The 19,578-nt window shown below is 37.4% G+C and overlaps 1 protein-coding gene across 8 annotated transcripts in view; it reads right to left on the reverse strand.

Annotated features, from left to right (window-relative positions):
- Nucleotides 1-19,578, reverse strand: part of TRAPPC12 (trafficking protein particle complex subunit 12) — a 92,136-nt gene that overhangs the window by 19,873 nt on the left and 52,685 nt on the right. For 6 of the 8 annotated variants that reach the window (XR_015795431.1, XM_025164425.2, XM_007424687.4 and 3 more), the window contains 2 exons: nt 10,917-10,989; nt 216-289 (listed from right to left, as the gene is read on the reverse strand). Coding sequence is in view for 6 of the 8 variants with exons in the window: in XM_025164425.2 (XP_025020193.2) it covers nt 216-289; nt 10,917-10,989 (147 nt within the window). In the remaining 2 variants the exon portion in view is untranslated. The remainder of the gene's footprint in view (nt 1-215; nt 290-10,916; nt 10,990-19,578) is intronic. The other 2 variants (XR_015795433.1, XM_088136628.1) reach the window with 1 other exon arrangement.

Consider the following 19,578-nt stretch of genomic DNA (forward strand, 5'->3'; position numbering starts at 1 on the left):
AAGCAAAATGAAACTGGTCCTAGCTGGGGCCGCCTGGAAATCCGGTCTTTGAAATGCCCTTTTGTGTTGCCGTTCTCTCACCTCTGAAAGGATTTCGGCAGGAACATCCAGCTGTGCCCCACGTGACCACACACAGCGATCTAACTCCCCTTCAGCCTCTCTTGACATTCGACTCCAGTATATATGGTAAATCTGCAGCAAGTGCACCCACCTACCTTCATCATTAGCAGACAGTTTGCTGTGGAGTACATCACCCGGCCCAGACGTGACCTCCACAGCTGAACAGAGGCTGTAAAATGAGAGCAGCTTGTGAATGTGCACAAATAAATTAGAAGCTCTTTCCCCAGCCATCAATTATCGGTCATATGCATTCCAACTGAAACGATTTCCCCTCGTTAACATCACCACATTTTAAGCACAGTGTTTCTAACATTCTGCCATGTTGCTCCGAAAAACCTGCACCCACTCAATAGAGAGAGGCATGATTGGGGAAAGGAACAGACTGTCTGAATAAATGAAGCATAATACAAAGCTGGGAAACAAGCTCTCTGCTTTGAGCTCCGGCAATTCTATAAGGAAGCAATCATTTAAGAGAACAAAAGGCAGGGAGGAAGACAAAGAGAGAGAGAGAAGGCATACACTAAGTCATTAATTAGGACTATTGGTGAGCAATCATTTGATTTAAGCGATTAAACTTACGCCATTCTGCTTCTCTTACTGACCAATGTTTTAAAGCAAAAACAAAAAACACTACCTCAGTTTGGCAAGGAGCATGAAGGTTTCAGGGCTATCTTGGTCTGGGGTCTTGCACTTATGTGTCAGGCTTAGGAGACTGGAAAAATCTGCCAAGCTTCTCTGCCACTCCTACGCTACTGAAGCTCATGGGGTTTAAAGGCTGCTGCACGTAGCTCCAGCCAATTTCTCACTCCCTTAGTTTTGAGGCAGGCTCCTCATGTGAGAGAACACATGGCTCATGAAGATCTTGCACAGCTCAAAGGGATCAGAGGGTTGCACTGCCAAGGAAAAGTGTTTATTATGTTACACAATGAACACTATGATAAAATGGATTTAAGAAGGTCCCAGGCTCCAATTCTGGGTGTGCTTATGAAATCCCACTGATTTCAGGGAAATTTGCTTTTTAAAATCAATATAAAGAATCAGGTAGTACATCTGACTGCTTTCAAAATTGGTACAGACATCCCCAAACTTGGTCTTGTCTGTTACCATGGCAAAGGACTGCCAAAAGAGCCATGGAAAAGAATAGTGAGAACAGCAGTGAAACAAGCATCACTTTTTCTGCCTGATGTAAAATATTGTTTTACTTGCTTTACAAACCTTTTTCTATGCCCTATCCAAGAGTAGCAGAAATGTATTTGTTCTGATTGGTTCAAAAGTATGTCTTGCTCTACCTTTAGAGTTCATGTCAGGATGGACAATTTTGACAATATATTCCCCCATGTACTGATAAGTAAAAATTAAAAAAACAAAACAAAACATTGTCTTTTGTCCAATAACACTGCAAAAAACAAAAACTGAAAACTAACGTGAATGCTAAACTCTACCCATGCTTCTACAGAAGCCACTAAGATTAACATTAGTGGGAGTTCCATAAGGGAGGGAAGTACAAAATATATTGTTAGCAGAGCAAACCTTTTAAGACGTGTGATAGTAATCCAAGGAGCTCTGTGCCTTCTCAAATTAGTAAAAAGTACAATAAAAATGATGAAAGCAACGAAGAATATATTGTTCATTTCTAACAGAAGAAACTGTCATCTTGTATAAGAATAATAGATACTATCTGCAGTTCTCAATTTAGGCCAGGTTTTTGTGTATTTGTCCAACCCTCTGGAAGGCAGGCAGGCAGGCAGGCAGGCAGGCAGGCAGGCAGGCAGGCAGGCAGGCAAGAAAATGGTGCAATGCTAAATCTCTTTCCTCCCACTGAACAGAGAACGAGATGCACTTCTCTTTTACTAAGGCGAGGCAATGGCACAAGCTGGTTTGTGCAACACCTACTTAGACCAGCAATAGGGACATTATGCTGCAGATCTAATCCCATAAGGAAGTGAGGCTGTTTTCAGTCACAGTTCACAAGACAAAAACATAAAGGCTTCCTTCAGTGAGGTTCATGAAAGAAAAAACATACACAGAAAGTTCCCTGCAGCTCAGAAGTGCAGCAGAGCCCCTTGCAGGGAACAGATCTGATTGCCCTTCTCAGGAAGAGATGCCATCAGTCCCTACAAGTGTCCTCTGGGCAACATTAGGCAGACAGGCAGCTGTATTGCTGCTGCACTCCAAGCGCATAACAGCCACTCACAGATGCTTGAAGCTCTCTCCCTCCCCAGCTTCCGCTGGCTGCCTCTCATCCCTGGCCATGCCAAGCTCTGCTCAACTTAGCAAAGCAGCTGTGGCGAAGGAGAGCGTGAACAGAGAAAAGAAACACAAGCATCTCAAACAGAGGACAAAGGCCATCAACCAGCTTTCCTTCAAGCGCTGACTTCAAGGGGCCTTGGGCTACATCATCCGTAACTCCAATCAATGGGATGTTTCAGGAATACAGAAGGAAGGGCTGGTCTAAAACTGTGAGGCTCAGGGAGCAGTCAGAAATTACTTGGAGCAAGTGTGGGCAGAGACAGTGAAGTGGTAGGATGGGGGAATACAATGAGGAGAGACTCCAGATTTAATGATCTCCCTTCTGCCAAGAAGACTTGGTAGCTTTGTGGGAATTTCAGAATGTATATAGCTCACTACCTCTTTAAAAAACACATCTCCCAAGCTAGCAAGCTTTATCTAGCTGGCTGCTGCTTTTACCTCAACTTGTTTATCCTGGCGCCTTACCCCATCCCCAATTCCAGATGCAGAGCAGCTAGCTGCAATTATTTGGTGAATGTGGCTATAGTCAGAATCATTCTCCTAATAATTGTCTCATATATTCTATGAGTCAAACAAAAGAGGGTAATTTCTACTTTAGGGCCTTTTAGCACTGCTGCAGCATTGCTATTTTGTAAACCATGGGAAGTGGAAATAAAACTGTCATTCCATATAACTCTTATTATAGAGGTCTACTCTACATCATAATCTCAAGATAATTGTATATTGTGGCAAGATATATTTTCTCATAAAAAAGACTGCAATCATGTACATATTTACCCAAGAGTAAATTCCGCAGAGTTCACTGAGACTTTCTTTGGAGTAGACATGCTATAGAAGACAGTGCTATAAACCTCATTTGAGATGATGAGACCAATTTCCCTAGCAAGCTTTTATAGGATTGCAGCTTTCAGTCTGCAAAGGTCACCCTGTCTGAAGCTGCTTTCAAAATATCTGGTCATCACAGTCCCATCATCAGTGCGTTCATCACCTTTACAATTTTCTTTTTTCCTATTAGTGCTATTGCACTTTGGTGATAAAATAAAATAAGCATATTTCCAATTCCTGCTAATCCCAAAGCAATTCCAGGTTGCTGGTTAAGTGGTACTTTTTATTCTTTCCAACCAGTTTCTATCTGCAGCGATTTTCATAAGATATAAGATGTCCTAATCTTGGAGTGATTACATTATGAATTCCTTCATTTCTCTTTTCTTTTATCGCATTTCTCTTATGTTTTATGCTGCTTTGGTGTCTTTTATTCCATTTTTCCCTTTTTCTGGTTTTGAAGTCTTAATTTTTAGGTTTTATATGAACATTACACTGACTTTACAGTATTTGGTCATTGCTTCTGAGGTTTTTTTTTTTCTCCTTTACTTTGGTGGTCACTGACTGTAATTCAGTAAATTTGAACTTGAATCTTTCCAACCAAATGGAACGTTGGAAAAATTATGTAAGGAGGCTTGGCACTCTGAGCAGTCATCAGCAGACTATGTCTCTGAAAACAGAACAGAATTGGATTCAGTTTGTTGCGGGAGGAGAAGAAAGAACAAGTTCTAAAATGGCAAAAGGAAGAGCAAGTTGTAAAATGGGTCAGGTCCAGCTGGGGGCTGTAGAAAAAAAAAAATCCACAAAATTTCCTCCCAATAATCTGTAGGGGAAAGGTGAAACATATATACAAACAGGGAGCAACATGAGGCAAGAGCAGAAAAGCACACACAAAACCTTTTGCTATATTACACAGAAAAAAATACAGATGCTCCTCAACTCCTAGCCACTCAACTCAGAAGCCGACCGCAAAAACCTCAGAGTAGACTGCAGTCTACTCATGAGTAGTACATGTGGGCGATCTTACAATCTCTCCTTTATCTGGAAAGACTGCACCAGCCAGAATTCACCATCTGGCCATCGATCTCCGCCGCAATGCCATCCCTGCTCCTTCAGGGATGTCTAGTCCACCATAAATCCTCACCAGAAGGGGGGGAAAAAAGGGAAAGCTTGCCTTTTACTCTTTCCCTTGTAACTGAGACACTTTCACTTTTGGATTACAATACTACAATGGAAACCACCAGAAAAGCAGTCAAAATAGCAGAGGGGAGGAAAGGATCGCTAGAGCAATCTGCAGAGAAAGGAATTACACCAGATTTATTTCAGAAAATGTTTGAGCAATTGGGCAATGTTAACTGAATCACTTGATACTAAATTGATAGCTTTTGAAAAAAGAATGGATCAAAGACTTGTAAAGATGAAAGAGAAGATGAAAGAAGAAGTTAAGAAGATGGAAAACTCTGTGAAACAAGTATCTGGAGATGTAAGACAAATCAATGACTAAATGGAAATTCTGGAGAGTAAGACAGAAGTTATAGATAGAGAATTGGAAAGAGAACTAGATAATTTGGCTCTATTGGAATTAAGAGAGAAGGAATTCTGTTTAAGATTTAGAGCAATTCCAGAGGATTCTGGTGAAGATATTAGAGAAAAGGTTATTAAAGCTTTAGCAATTTTTTTGGACTGGGATGAGAAGGTACAGAGGCAGAAATTGATAAAGTATATAGAATAAATATGAGTTTTGCGAGAATAAGAAATGTTCTAAGGGATGTCTTGGTGCACTTTGGCAGGAAGAAGACAAGAGATCAAGTTTTGCAGCAGCATTTTAATACAAGATTGATAATACAGATGTAATTGTTCTTAAAGAAATTCCTATTAGAATTTTGTGTAAGAGAAAGGAGTATTCTTTTCTGACTGATAGATTAAAACAGAAAAGGATTCCATTTCAATGGGACAAATTGGAAGGTGTGATTTTTACTTTTAAACAGCAGAGGTTTCAACTGAATTCTGTCTAGAAGGCAAGGGAATTTCTAGAAAAAGAAGAAAGAGGAACTGGAGGAGATTCAAATGGAAGTGTCAGCTGAGACTACAAAAACATTCAACAGGTGCAACAGGAAGCTGAAAGAAATGATACTGAACTAGTCACTACAAGTATTGACTTTTCTAAATTTTTGCCATGACTATGGATTACAAATGCAGATGTGAAATATAAATACAGCAAATGCTCCTCAAAAGAGAAAAAAAATTCATTACTTGAAAAAATTAAAACAAGATATAATTTTCCTACAAGAGATACATATTAGAAAAAAGGACATAAAATATTGCTTTATAAAAATTTGAGTGAAAAATTTACTTTAGCAGGAACAAGAAAGAAGGGAAGGGGGAGGGGAAGGGGAAGGGGAAGGGGAAGGGGAAGGGGAAGGGGAAGGGGAAGGGGAGGGGTTGTTTTGTATATAAATCGCCAACTAAAACCAGAACTTATACTGACTGATGAGCATGGTAGATTTGTTGGAGTGGAAGTTAATTTGCATGCACTAAGACATTTGATATGCCCCAAATGAGGATAAAGTACTGTTCTACAAAGGATTTATGGAGAGATTAATAGGCTCCTCTTATGAAAATTGGTGTTTGATAGGGGATTGGAATGAAGTGATCTCCCCACAACTGTATAGAACTTCTGAGAAATATATTAAAATTGCTCAAGACAAATTACCAAAAGTTTTCTTTGATTTGATGGACAATTTAGGGCTGGTTGATATATGGAGACAGAAAAATGGCAATTCAAGCGAGTACACATACTTTTCTGAAAGACATAGATCCTTTACAAGAATAGACATGATTTGGATTTCAAAGAATTTGGTTACTAAGATTTCTAAAGTAGAGATATTACCTAAGACTTTTTCAGATCATAATCCTGTGAGTTTGGTTTACAAAAGAAAAATTAGGTTTTTTAGATGGAGACTAAACAAAATGTTGCTATCGAAAGAAGCAATAGTGGAGGATTATAAAAAGAAATTAAAAGAAATTTTTGAAATAATTTAGGTAAAGGTACTGATTTAAGAATGGTTTGAGATACAAGTTAATATTAATACAAAACTTATTAAATTAATAATATTAATTTAATAAGTTAATAATAATAATTTAATTTAATAAATATGGACTATTAGGTTCTTATTATAAATTAATATTATTAATTTAATAAGTTTTATTAAAGGTTATTTTATACCACATAATAGTGAACTCAAACAGAAGAGTCAAGAGAAAACACAAGCTATTTTCGATGAGATAGAGAGAAAAGAAGAATTAAAGAAATTTCCAGAGAAGATAAGCATTTTTCAACAAATTAATTTCTTACAACAACAGTTATCTATGTTAGCAGTGTAAGAAATGCAAATAAAAATGAATTACGTAAAGCAAAACAATTTTGAGTTTGCACACCAAACCAGCAAAATGGCTGGCATATAAATTACAAAAAGAAAAAGAAAAGAACATTATATTGAAATTACAAGAGGGAGATGCTGTACTAACAGCGCAACTATACAAAAAGGATTTCATCAATATTATTCCAACTTATATAAAGGTAGTGACATCTCTCCAGAGAATATAGATGAATATCTAAAGAAACAAAATTTACTGAGGATTACAGCACAGAAACAGATTATGCATGGACCTATAACAATAAGGGAAGTTTCTGAAGCTATAAAAAAGATTAAACCAGGAAAGGTGCCTGGACCAGATGGACTATCAGGTTCTTATTATAAATGCTTTGAGGATGAACTTTCACAGCCTCTAAACAATACGATGAATGCTATCTTACATGGAGGAAAGGTGCCAGAGAGTTGGAAAGAGGCCAATACAGCATTAATACCTAAAGAGGGACAAGATTTGGCTTTAACAAGAAACTATAGGCCAATATCATTATTGAATAATGACTACAAGTTGTTTGCAACAATTCTAGCTGATAGACTGAAAATATTTTTGCAAAGAATTTATTTATGAGTATCAATGTGTGTTTTACCTAAAGAACAGCTAAAGGAAATGTCAGAAATATGTTGGATATTTTGGAATATTTGGAACAGAGAATGCCTTTGACAGACTAAACTGAGTTTTCTTGTTCAAAGTTTTGGAAGATATGACTTTGGAGAGAACTTTATAAAATGGGTAAGATCGACTGATACTTCACAGAAAGCACAAATGATTGTTAATGAAAATCTAACAAAGCCCTGTGAGATACAAAAAGGAACAAGACAGGGATGCCCACTGTCTTCTCTCTTGTTTATTTTGGTTCTTGAAATACTAGAGATATAAGACAAGATGAGAGGATTCTGAGAGTAAAGTTTAAAAAAGAAACTTATAAGTTAAGGGCTTTTGCAGATGACTTGGTGTTGGTTTTGGAAGATCTTTCAAAGGGAACTGAAATATTAATGGGAAAACTAAAATAATTTGTTGCATTAGCAGGCTTTAAGATCAACAAACAGAATACGAAGATGTTAAAAAAATGGAAATAGAAGATCAAACAGAATTGATGAATAAAACGGGTTTTAAGATTGAGAAGAAAGTAAAATATTTGGGTATCACTATGTCAAATATGAATTGTATGTTATTTCAAAATATTGAAATGTTAAGATGTGGAATGAAGTTAAAAAAGACTTCGAGATGGAAGAAAATACAACTGTCATTGCTGGGGAGAATTTCTGTGATAAAAATGAGTGTCTTGCCTAGAATGATATTTTGTTTCAGACAATACCTGTTTTGACAACTGATGCACCATTTAAATAGTGGCAGAAGGATATATCCAAATTTGTGGCAGTGAAAAAAACCATGAGTTTTTTTCACTGTATAAGGTGCTACAAGATGCAAAGGAAAGAGGAGGACTGGGTCTACCTGATTTGAAATTGTATTTTGCAGCTTTCTGTTTGGTTTGGATGAAAGAGTGGATGCTGCTGAGATATAGAAGGCTCTTGGAGTTAAAAGGACATGACCTGAGATTTGGGTGGCATCGACATTTGTGGTACGGTAAGGTTAAGGTTACTGTGGATTTTAAAAATCATTATGTTAGACATGCCATATTGAGAATATGGAATAGATACAAACCCAGGTTATGCCCGAAAACACCATTATGGCTCTCAGCACAAGAAGCATTTTATAGACGAGAAATAATAGGCAAACATAAATGGCTAACCTATTGTGAGATATTAGAATTTTGTCAATGGGAATACAAAATAAAATCAAGACAAGAATTGGTGGCAGTGGGATATTATGGCCAATGTTTTTCTTATTTACTTATTTTTATTGATACTATTTATTTTATTTTATTTACTTTTCTTATTTATTAGAAAGATTTAAAGTAGACAAAAGAGTTTATGTTTTTGAATATTCGAAGACTGAGTTTGAAATAGAATTGTGTGCAAATGATGAACATGTAATTGCTAAAATGTATAAACTTACTGAAATTTGAAACAGAAGAAGAATAAGAGAAAGAATGTATGATAAAGTGGGCTAAAAATTTTAGTTAAAATATACAGATTGAACAATGGGAAAATATGTGGTTGAAAGGATTGAAATTTACATTATGTTATAATCTTAAAGAGAACTTTTATAAAATGATCTACCACTGGTATATGTGTCCAGAGAAAATGTCTAGAATGTATAATGGCACTTCAAATGTATGTTGGAAATATGAACAAGAAGAAGGGGCATTTTATCATGCTTGGTGGACATGTAAAAAAGCTACTATTGGATTCAAATACATACAGTGATTCAGAGGATTTTAAAGATTAATATACAATTAAGACCAGAGGTCTTGATAGACAAATAGTTGGGAAAAAATCATGGAACTTTGTTTTTCTATATGATAATTGCAGTGAGATTATTGTATGCACAAAGATGGAAAGATTCGGCATATTCCACAATGGAGGAGTGGTTGGTGAATATGATGGAACTTGCTGAGATGGCCAAATTGACTTATTTGAGAATACAAATAAGAGAAGACAGACAATATCTACATTTATTGTTGACTGGAAACCCCTTATGGACTTTTTTGCGTAAAAAAGAAAAAAGTGAATTGATGATTTATGGTTCTGATGATTAGACAGGATAGATTATAGAAAGTAGAGAGTCATGTTTATAACCTTACAGTAAGAGGTAAATTTATAATTGTGCTTATAACAGCTGTAAAGATTGGAAGACACTTTGTATTTTTTTCCCCTTTCTTTTCTATTTTTATTTTTTTCCCCTTTCTTGCACTTTTTAGCTTTCCTTCTGATTTCTTTCTTTTCTTCTTATTTTATATTCCTCTACTTTTTCCATCCACCCCTTTCTTCCTGATACTCTCCTTGCTGCTGCCTGGAGGAAGGAAAGGTGTGTGTGTGTGTGTGTGTGTGTGTGTGTGTGTGTGTGTGAGTTACATAAGAGTGGATTTATAGATCAGTACTTTTTTAAGTGATGGCACTTAAAAGAAAAAGGGGAGGGAGAGCAAAGGAAATTGGCGCTTCACAAAACATCTCACACATCAGTGGCCTGATGTAGCCTCTTCCAGTGAGCATGCCAAACACAAGCCTTTGGAAGACCTAAAATAAATGTCCTCAGTTATGCTTCTTTCTCTCTCAAATAAAAATCTGCAAGGTAAAAGTTCTGCAAAATATACAAACAGAATATGGTAATATACAGAGGAAGAGTCTTCATACAAAACATCTAGCAGGCACTGATTCCTTTACCATATGTGGTAGTTATGCAAAAGAATAAAAAAGAAAATTCTAAAAATTGAATTAAAATCATAAATATTTTTATTAGGTATGATCCAAGAGAATATAAATGAAAAGCATCACAATTTATCAAGATGTATGCTGACAGTCACAAGAATCAATCTGATACGATATTGGAAAAGAGAAACTTTGCTGACAATGTAAGATTGGGAGACAAAAATGGAAGAATATATGGCAATGGGAAAATGGACTGGGTATATTCACAGCAGAAGTCTAACCAAAGCTCAGATACTCAGAATATGAACTGAGCAATAATTGTAGATGTCCAAAGCATAGCATAAAAATATTTAAGTAGTAATTAGTAGTGAGCAGGGGGAAGAAGCGGGGAAAAGAGAGGGGGGCTACTAGAATGCTTTTTCCTATAGTGTTTTTTCCTTTTTTCCTTTTTGGGTGTTTGTTTTGCCTTTTTTTTTTAAAATAGCCATCATATCTTCACTTCAACCTTTGCTCTAATGTAAAGTTTATTTTATGCATACATTTGTTTTTCCTTTTTTTGTTGTTTGTTCTACCTAATTAACAAAAAATAAAACCAGGAAAAAATATAACAGGCACTAATTTCTCAGAAGACCCTTTTGGTTTAAACAAGAACTTCCAATCCCAGGAAAAGCCATAGGGAGGCAATACACTAGATTTTTTTAAACAACTGAATGCTCTTTTGGTTCATTTTTTGTACCCTGCTGTCATGCTTTTATGATCATAAACCTGTCATTCTAAAACAACACCCATTTTTTCCCCAAAACATTAAGGGAAGATCTGATTTAATGCATCATTATAAAATTAAAAGGCAAATCTGTGAAATGAATTTCAGCAAAGTATAAGGTGCATTGATTTAAAGGCCGAACGAGCTACAGAAATGACAAGAGCATTGCTTCACAGCAATCTTATAAGAACTTCTGACAGTTTCCGAGCAAGTGATAAAAATACACTGTCTGTGGAAAAAAGGCTTTAGGGGATACCTACCTTGTCTGTTCTCCTGTGTAATGTTGGTCATGCTTCCATCTTCTGCTAAGCCATGTTCCAAGTTGCCTAATATCTGCAGTGAATACACAACTTGTGTTGAGTTTTAGAAATCTAGTGAGGAGAGAACAGCCACATTAAGCTCAAAACAGTTGCATTTTATCACATTCTGGAGATAAAAAAAAAAGATTCATGAGAGCACATTACAGAAGGGGTCCATCAGCATTAGTAGGATTAGTTAGAAGGAAAATGTGAGAATGTTTTTGTATTGTAATATTTAATTCCAGGGCGGAAGTAAAATGCATTAAACCAAGGATCAAATACTGTATATTTTTAAAAGAAAGGGTTAGTTTATGCAAAAATGAGCCAGCAGGTTATAATCAAAACAAACTAATGTAATTCTGTTAATCTTGTGAGCTAGCAAACAAAGCGCTGTCCAGTGGCAGTGGCTGTAGTCTGTTGAAGAGTTTTCTCAGCCCGCGTGGAACTGTGTAACAAGGAGGTTTCGGAATACGTGTCTGCTAGGCTGCATTTAGCTTGGAGGATCACAAATTGTTGCAAGCTTGAATAAAAGCAAAGTACTTTGACTACTGAGATGATTTCAAAGAACTGTTCAACAGTGAGTAAAGATGGCCCACTCTTTGCCTAGCCTACCTCCCATAAGCATTGAGGAGAGTACAGAACAGAACAGAACAGCGCCCTTTGGACATCAGTGGGAATTTAGAGGTGCTACCAGCTATGACTACTGTAAATGGTTCTCCGAAATTGACTGGAGGTGGCAGCAGTTCTACTTCTGGAATTCAGAGCTTCTGATACTCTATTATCTGCTGCTCTTTTCCTCCTGCCATCAGTATTGGTTGCCCAAACAAGCCAGTTATTTTATCATCTTCAGGAGTGCAGGCTGCACAGTTACATTATTTCAAATAGGGAAGGAGCAGCCAGCAGAAATTCAACATTGCTACTTGCATCTAGATCCATTTCTTGGCTCATGACACACACACCAGACCGATTCTCGTTTTTAATTCACAACACCAGTTGGACAAATTATTAAACATCTGCCACTGCATGGCATTTGCTGTGGAGAGGGTGAGAAGAGATCAGGGAAGCAACTATCCAGCAAGCTAGTGAGAGGGAATACAGCCACTAGATAGCAACAGTGCTGATTTCAACTTTCAGCTACTGGTGTATCTGTAATTTTTTTTCATCAAGGATGAGATGACCAACAGCTTTCTTTGAATGGAGGAGGTAATAGTGAGCCAAGAAGCAAAGAAGAGACAGGAGGGGGCTGAGGAGAGAGCAGAACAATTTTCGTATTAAAAGAAAACGTGGACCCTTTGAGATCTTTTCATGTTCAGAATAGGTTGGAGCAGCAACCTCAACAGGCGTTGCTTACTAGACAGGAATGTTACTTGAGAATATGTTCTTCAAAACTCAGTAGCGGACTTTCTTCTATGTAATCATCAGAAACGGACAGCTGTGCATCTTCCTTAGGGACATACTCCCTTGAGAAGTGCATTTCTGGTTTATCAGTCTTTTGAATTTAAATATAAATAAATGATTGAACAACTGTTTTAAAAGTCTTGACATATGAATAGCAACTACCCCATGAATTAAACTACTTGCTAGCTATATAAAATGTTTAGTACTTCAAGTATTCAAAATGCATGGTTGTGGGCAAACAGAAAGGAACACTTAAGAAAGGGGAGAAATTCCACCTAATGGGAAAGTTTCTTGTCTTATTTGTCCACATTCTTCCCAGACAGAATGCCCACTTTTTGGATTACAGTTTGAACAACTCTGAGACCAAGACTTCTACTTTGTTAGAGGCTAACTTTGTTGCATTAGTTAGAGGCTAATGCAACGTTTACAACTTCCTTCCTTCCCTTATTTCTTTTCAAAAACATGTAACCCCTATAATATAGTCAGGGATTCCCAGCTAGACAACTACGTATTGTTATTTTTACTTTTAAAACACAGAACAGTAAGCAGAATCTTGCCGGATCAGCCCATCAGTCACCAGGTACATCTGGGAAGACAGAATACTGCTATAATGGCTCCCCCAGCAGCTGTGATATTGAGGGGTGCTGTGCATAACTTAGAAGACAATAACAGAGCCATCCAAGCTAGTCATCATCAGCTCTATTGTCAATGAATTTCTCTAAGCCTGACTCTTGGTGATTTCAAAGACATAGCCACATAGTTTTCTTGGCAATTACATGGACTACTGATGTTTTTTAAACTTCCCAGTCCGGTCTACAGCCTTGTTATTTTCTGGTGGTTCCAATCCAACTTTGAGCCAAGTCTGGCCTGGTGCTGCCTAGTCCCTGTTTAAAATCATCTTCACTGCAGTGGCCATCACTACATTTGACAGAAATCAATTCTGAAGTCATGCATTACATAGAACAGTGCTTTTCATTCATTGATTCTGAATCTCCTCATGTTTAGCTTCAATACAGAACCTGAAGTTCTAATATTGTGTGAAAGAAAAGAACTCTATATTTACTTTTCCACACTACACAATATACACCTCTTCCATACCACCCAATCCATTTTTTTTTTCTCAGATGAGACCCCCTCCAGACCTAGAGTTTTTTATTTGATTGGTCTTTCCTGCATCTTTTAAAACTCTACAATAACTTTTTAAAGAGGCAGTGGTGAGAAAGTAAATTGAATGCAAAACAGCACGGAGTATATTCCTTTTGTTTATGCTTAATTCAAGGTTGATAAACAGAAGCACAAATACACTGTAATGCACAGAGAGGGAGAATGCACAGTAGAGTGAAGAAGTGATATTAACTGTGTGCCTCACAGCTAACCATGCCAGTGTAAAGATGGGTGACTGGATTATCCATAAAACTATTAAATCCAGGGAACAGAATTACCTAGCTACACCACTGTCTAAAATCCTTGGAGAAAGGGAAGAAAATATGGATACAGGAAGTTGCACATGGCAGGCAGCAGCTCTGAAGGTTAGTAGGCAGAATTTTTCCTCAGCTCCTGCTACTTGACATTAATTGAAGTTGCCTTCTGTTTGTATTGCATTTGTTCTACCAAGGAGTTCTGGCCCTTCCTACAATAATGTGGAACCAGAGTTGCTCTGTGTACAAAACTGTTTCCTTTATGGGAAAAAAGTGCAATCTAACAGTGGATTGAAGAGGGAGAGAGAAAAGTTTTACAGATTTTCCCTTGTAGTTCTCAGACTACTGTATCCATTCTTCTGGAAGGTCCCCACAATTCTAGAATAGATTTTGAGAGCTGCCAGAAGGAAGATGATGTAATGTTACCACCCCTGTTACTTACACCAGAGGATGTAACCCATGAATAGAATCCAGTCATGAGTAACCTCAACTAAAACCAATAAAATAAATAAAGTGTTTACACTGATTCCTTGGGTGAGTTTCTTCAAATATTTTTATCTAGTTAATAATACTATGGATCTAGCAGATCTAGGGGGTTCATTCTTAGTTAAACCATACCTCCTTCTATATTGCCCAGTTTACTTTATAACTATTCTGATTAAAATGAAGTTCACATACAGCAAAATAAAGGTGGTGCCCAAGTTACCTATCTCTAATAAAAGATAGGTTATGTCTCTTCTATTCTGCTGCCTCAAATACTCTCATATCTGAAATCACAATTGTGGAATACTTTGGCTAAAGAGGATTAAATGAGATTTACTAAAGTACCACTTGTAATTTAATTAGCTAATAATTTCTGCTGATCAGTACATATAAGGCACTGAGTTTCTGTGCCAATCTGTGCTCTGATTGCCAAGAGAGATTACTGATACTATAGCTTCCAACCAAGAGGACTGCACAGTCCTTTCTTTCTAGGCAAGTTCATTTAACTTAACTAAGTATATAGTTGTAAGTATAAGTGTAAAATAAATAACTAAGTACAGTGCATTTGGAAAGTATTCAGACCCCCTTCACTTTTTTCAGTTTTGTTATGTTACAGCCTGATACAATTGTTCAAATTCATTTTTTTCTCATTAATCTGCATTCAGTACCCCATAATGACAAAGTGAAAACAGAATTTTAGAAATGTCTGTAAATTTATTAAAAAGGAAAAACTGAAATATCACATGTACTTAAGTATTCAGACCCTTTACTCAGTACTTTGTTGAAGCACCTTTGGCAGCAATTACAGCCTCGAGTCTTTTTCAGTATGACGTGACAAACTTTGCACGCCTGGATTGGAGGATTTTCTGCCATTCTTCTTTGCAAATCCTCTCAAGCTCAGGCAGGTTGGATGGGGACTGTTGGTGGACAGCCATTTCCAGGTCTCTCCAGAGATGTTCAATAGGGTTCAAGTCAGGGCTCTGGCTGGGCCACTCTAGGACATTCACAGAGTTGTCCCTAACCCATTCCTGTGTTGTCTTGGCTGTGTGCTTAGGATCGTTGTCATGTTGGAAGGTGAACCTTCGGCCCAGTCTGAGATCCTGAGTGCTGTGGAACAGGTTTTCATTGAGGATATCTCTGTCCTATGCTCCATTCAGCTTTCCCTCAACCCTGACTAGTCTCCCAGTCCCTGCTGCTGAAAAACACCCCCACAGCATGATGCTACCACTACCATGCTTCACTGTTGGGATGGTATTGGGCAGGTGATGAGCGGTGCCTGGTTTCCTCCAGACATAACATTTAGAATTGAGGCCAAACAGTTCAATCTTGGTTTCATCAGACCAGAGAATCTTGTTCCTCACAGTCTGAGAGTCCTTCAGGTGCTTTTTTGCAAACTCCAAGCGGGCTTTCATGTGTTTTGCACTGAAGAGAGGCTTCCGTCTAGCCACTCTGCCAGAAAGCCCAGATCGGTGGAGGGCTGCAGTGATGGTTGTCCTTCTGGAACTTTGTCCCATCACCCCACAGGATCTCTGGAGCTCAGTCAGAGTGACCATCAGGTTCTTGGTCACCTCTCTTACCATGGCTCTTCTCCCCCAATTACTCAATTTGGCCAAGCAGCCAGCTCTTGGAGGAGTTCTGGTTGTGCCAAACTTCTTTCATTTGAGAATTATGGAGGCCGCTGTGCTCTTGGGAACCTTCAGTGCAGCAGAACTTTTTGTAGCCTTCCCCAGACCTGTGCTTTGCAACAATCCTGTCTCTGAGCTCTGCAGACAGTTCCTTTGACCTCATGGCTTTTGCTCTGATACAGTATGCGTTGTCAGCTATGAGGCCTTCCATAGAGACGTGTGTGCCTTTCCAAATCATGTCCAATCAATTTAATTGACCACAGGTAGACTCCAATCAAGGTGTAGAAACAGCTCAGCAACAATCAAGAGGCACCTGAGCTCAATTCCAAGTGTTGTTGCAAAGGGTCTGAATACTTATGCCAATGTGATATTTCAGTTTTTCCTTTTTAATAAATTTACAGACATTTCTAAAATTCTGTTTTCAGTTTGTCGTTATGAGGTACTGAGGGCAGATTAATGAGAAAAAAATGAATTTGAACGATTGTAGTATCAGGCTGCAACATAACAAAATTGAAAAAAGTGAAGGGGGTCTGAATGCTTTCCGAATGCACTGTATATAATGCCATCAAAGAATCATCTTCATGTTATTTTATTTTAGATAAATTAACATGAGCAGAGGGCTTGCCTGTATTCAGAGAATACAGTCTAAAATTCAACAGCATTGATTCTTTGTTTCTTATTGGGAAATAATTTAACAATGTGAGATAGTATTTGAAAGAAGGGAGGGATATGGTACTATATAAGTCTTCCTGGAGGGAGTCCCACACAAAGAGACTTGTGCTTTTTGAGGTAGTGCAACCTTGGGTCAGTTGTGGCAGTAGAATTGGAGAAGCAAAGTCTCAGGTAGGGACTTATCAAGAGATAAGGAAAGGTACTCAGAATTATGTTCTGGAGAATCCTCAAGTTAAGGCCACCTGCTGTACAAGATGAAAAGCCAGCGAAGGTTCTGAATGACAAAAGACACCAATAACTTGGACAGCAAAGTTCCACACTGTGGTATAAGCATGAAATAATCAAAGCCTTACAAGTACCAACACAATGGTACATTCCGACCAGTGAAACTCTCATCAATTTAATGTTATCAACATATTACAAAATAAGATTAAATGCAAAGCTGCCTTTGAGTCAAGCCCAATTCCTAGTAACTGCACCCATGCAATTTTCTTAGAAGTATCATGGAAGTGGTTTCCCACGGCCTTCTTCCAGGATGTGTTTCTGACTTTCCAATGGTATCACCAGCTGAGGTATTCCAAATATGATATCTACTTTAATAATTTGGAGACAGGCATTCTTCTGACTGGAAAAAGTAAAGGGAACAAGACTAAAGTGACAAAAATACCTTCCAAAAAACAAGAGCGTTCACCTTTGTGTCCTGGAGTGTGGCTGGCTTTTATGGTGATGGGGCTTATTTTTAACAAAGACATTAATTCATCAACAGTTTAAAAGATAGCCTCTACACCCTGTTCACAAACAGATACACATTTTTCCACAGAACCTAGAAAAAATGGGGAATGGGATGAAAAGAGTTACTCCTGTGTGATTATATCATTGGGAGTAATCCTGTTCACTTTCCTGAGGTACACCGAATTACAAAGTAAGTCTTTTCCATTGAAATTCCAATCAAATTCCAAGAACAGTGATCAAGACACCTCTTCTAGTTGTGTGATACATCCTGACTTTCCTGTCAAAAGTGGATGTTACAATGCCTGGAAATACAGTTCAGTCCATTTTTGGCAAAAACTTCTTGCCATAATACAGGATGATACAATGTGCAAAGCTCTACAAATGTACACTTTCTGCACACTCATTGCATAACATTCAGAAAGGAGGAGTAAGCATAAATATAAGTCCTAAACTAAGTGTAACTTTTCAATAATAAAGGGGGACACTATTAAGAGCCAGCAGAGCACAAAATGTTCATAGCTAAATGGATCCTCAAACATCTACCATCTATTAGAAAATTGTTTACTGGCCAAAACAGAGCATAACTCAGTGGTCTGAACATAAAAAGTCCTAGGTTCAACTGGCACTTCCAGTTAAAAGGCTCCAATGCAGCTATCCTAAGGAAGATTTCTGCCTAGGATTATGAGGAGCTAGAGTTCACATGATATTAAGATTTGGTGAAGGAAGTCTTAATAGATTCATTATATGGGTTTCAATCATTTCATCTATAAAAATTACATAGTTATTTACCATGAAATTATATTTCTAATATTAAAAATTGAAACTGAAATTAAAAGATTGGCATCGTCTTCAGACAGGCACCTAAACATGGTGCACATAAGCCTGGCATCATTTTAGAAGAGGCATTTCCCAATCTTTCAAGAAGTAATACCTCCTCTCTTTTAAAAGTATTTGTTTAAAATTAACGATCAAACATTAAAATGTGTTGCTTGATTAAGCAACTAAAAAGGTGCTCCTGATTAAAGTGTTTTTAAGGTAATTAAGCCAACTCACTAAACGACTAACACTACAGCTGTAATTCAAATATATGCAATCTAGAAGTGTAGGACTGTCTTAACAGTGGCCTGGCAATCTTACAGCAAGTACCCATTATATCTCAAATAATTAAGCTGACTGTGCCCCTTTAGTGTACAATCTAATCTATGCTCCACAAACAGAGTATTTAAAACCAGCTATTATTCACCTAAAGACTGTTCTTTTGGAAACAGAAACCCTGTGCCAGAATAATCTCTGGAAGGCTGGAATCAATTCATAGTTTCTTCTTTCACATTCCTTCCCTCCACTCTCCAACATCTCTCCAGGTGAATGCCTGCTAGACTATACTCCAGCCCAGTACCAGTCTTTAAGTGGTCCCAGCTAGATTTTGGAATACATTTTTCACAAAAGCGAATCGGAGAAAAAATTAGCATCCAAGCTGCAGCTTTTGTTAGCTTGAAGACAATCCCCTACTAAGCTGGCTCTCCAGGACAAAAATATATTGATTTATGTTAGGAAGACCAGTGGTCCAAATGAAAAATAAACAACAAAAACAAAGTAAAACACACAAAACCCCAGATGGCTCTACTGAAGGTCCTGAAGTACAGAATATGCAATACTTCCCCCCCCCCTCCGCTTTTCTGGAGGGATTTGTCAGGTAAAGCCTATAGCTAAATACTTAATGGAAAAGATGTCCAAATTTTCTCCTAAATCTATAAGCAAAGCTCCATATTTTATGAGACAAACATGAATGCTAAGAAACTTTAAAGAAAACAATAGGAGAATACCCTACAAGTTTGTAATAATGTATAGATATAAAATACAAAGTATTTTCTTCAGAAAGCAATAGTCTTACCCAAATAAAACAGAAAGAAGCACATACACGGGCAAAATCTATCCTGAAAGAAGTGAAAAAAATTGAACATATAATTGGTAAAAACATTAAAGCCAACAGAGAATATTTCTGTAAAGGCATCTGAAACAGAAAAGTAGTCAACAAGACATCTGGATTGCAAGACCCTACAAGAACTAAAGCATCATAAATTAGAATAAGGAGATTGCAGAGAAACTAAATGTATTGAGTGAATATGTTTATATACATTATTCTTGTGAAAGATGTAGGCTAAATATTCATGCCTTGCACAATTATTGTCCTGGGATGGTATATGAAATCAACAAAAGGAAAGCAAAGATAAACTTCTAGTGCTTATGGATAAGCATTAGCAAATCATCATCAAAATCTAACTGAGCATAAAAATC

The sequence above is a fragment of the Python bivittatus genome, unplaced genomic scaffold, assembly GCF_059951505.1.
Source record: "Python bivittatus isolate LINGU-HERP-01145 unplaced genomic scaffold, Pbiv_v1 ctg000020_np1212, whole genome shotgun sequence".
Classification (NCBI taxonomy): domain Eukaryota; kingdom Metazoa; phylum Chordata; class Lepidosauria; order Squamata; family Pythonidae; genus Python; species Python bivittatus.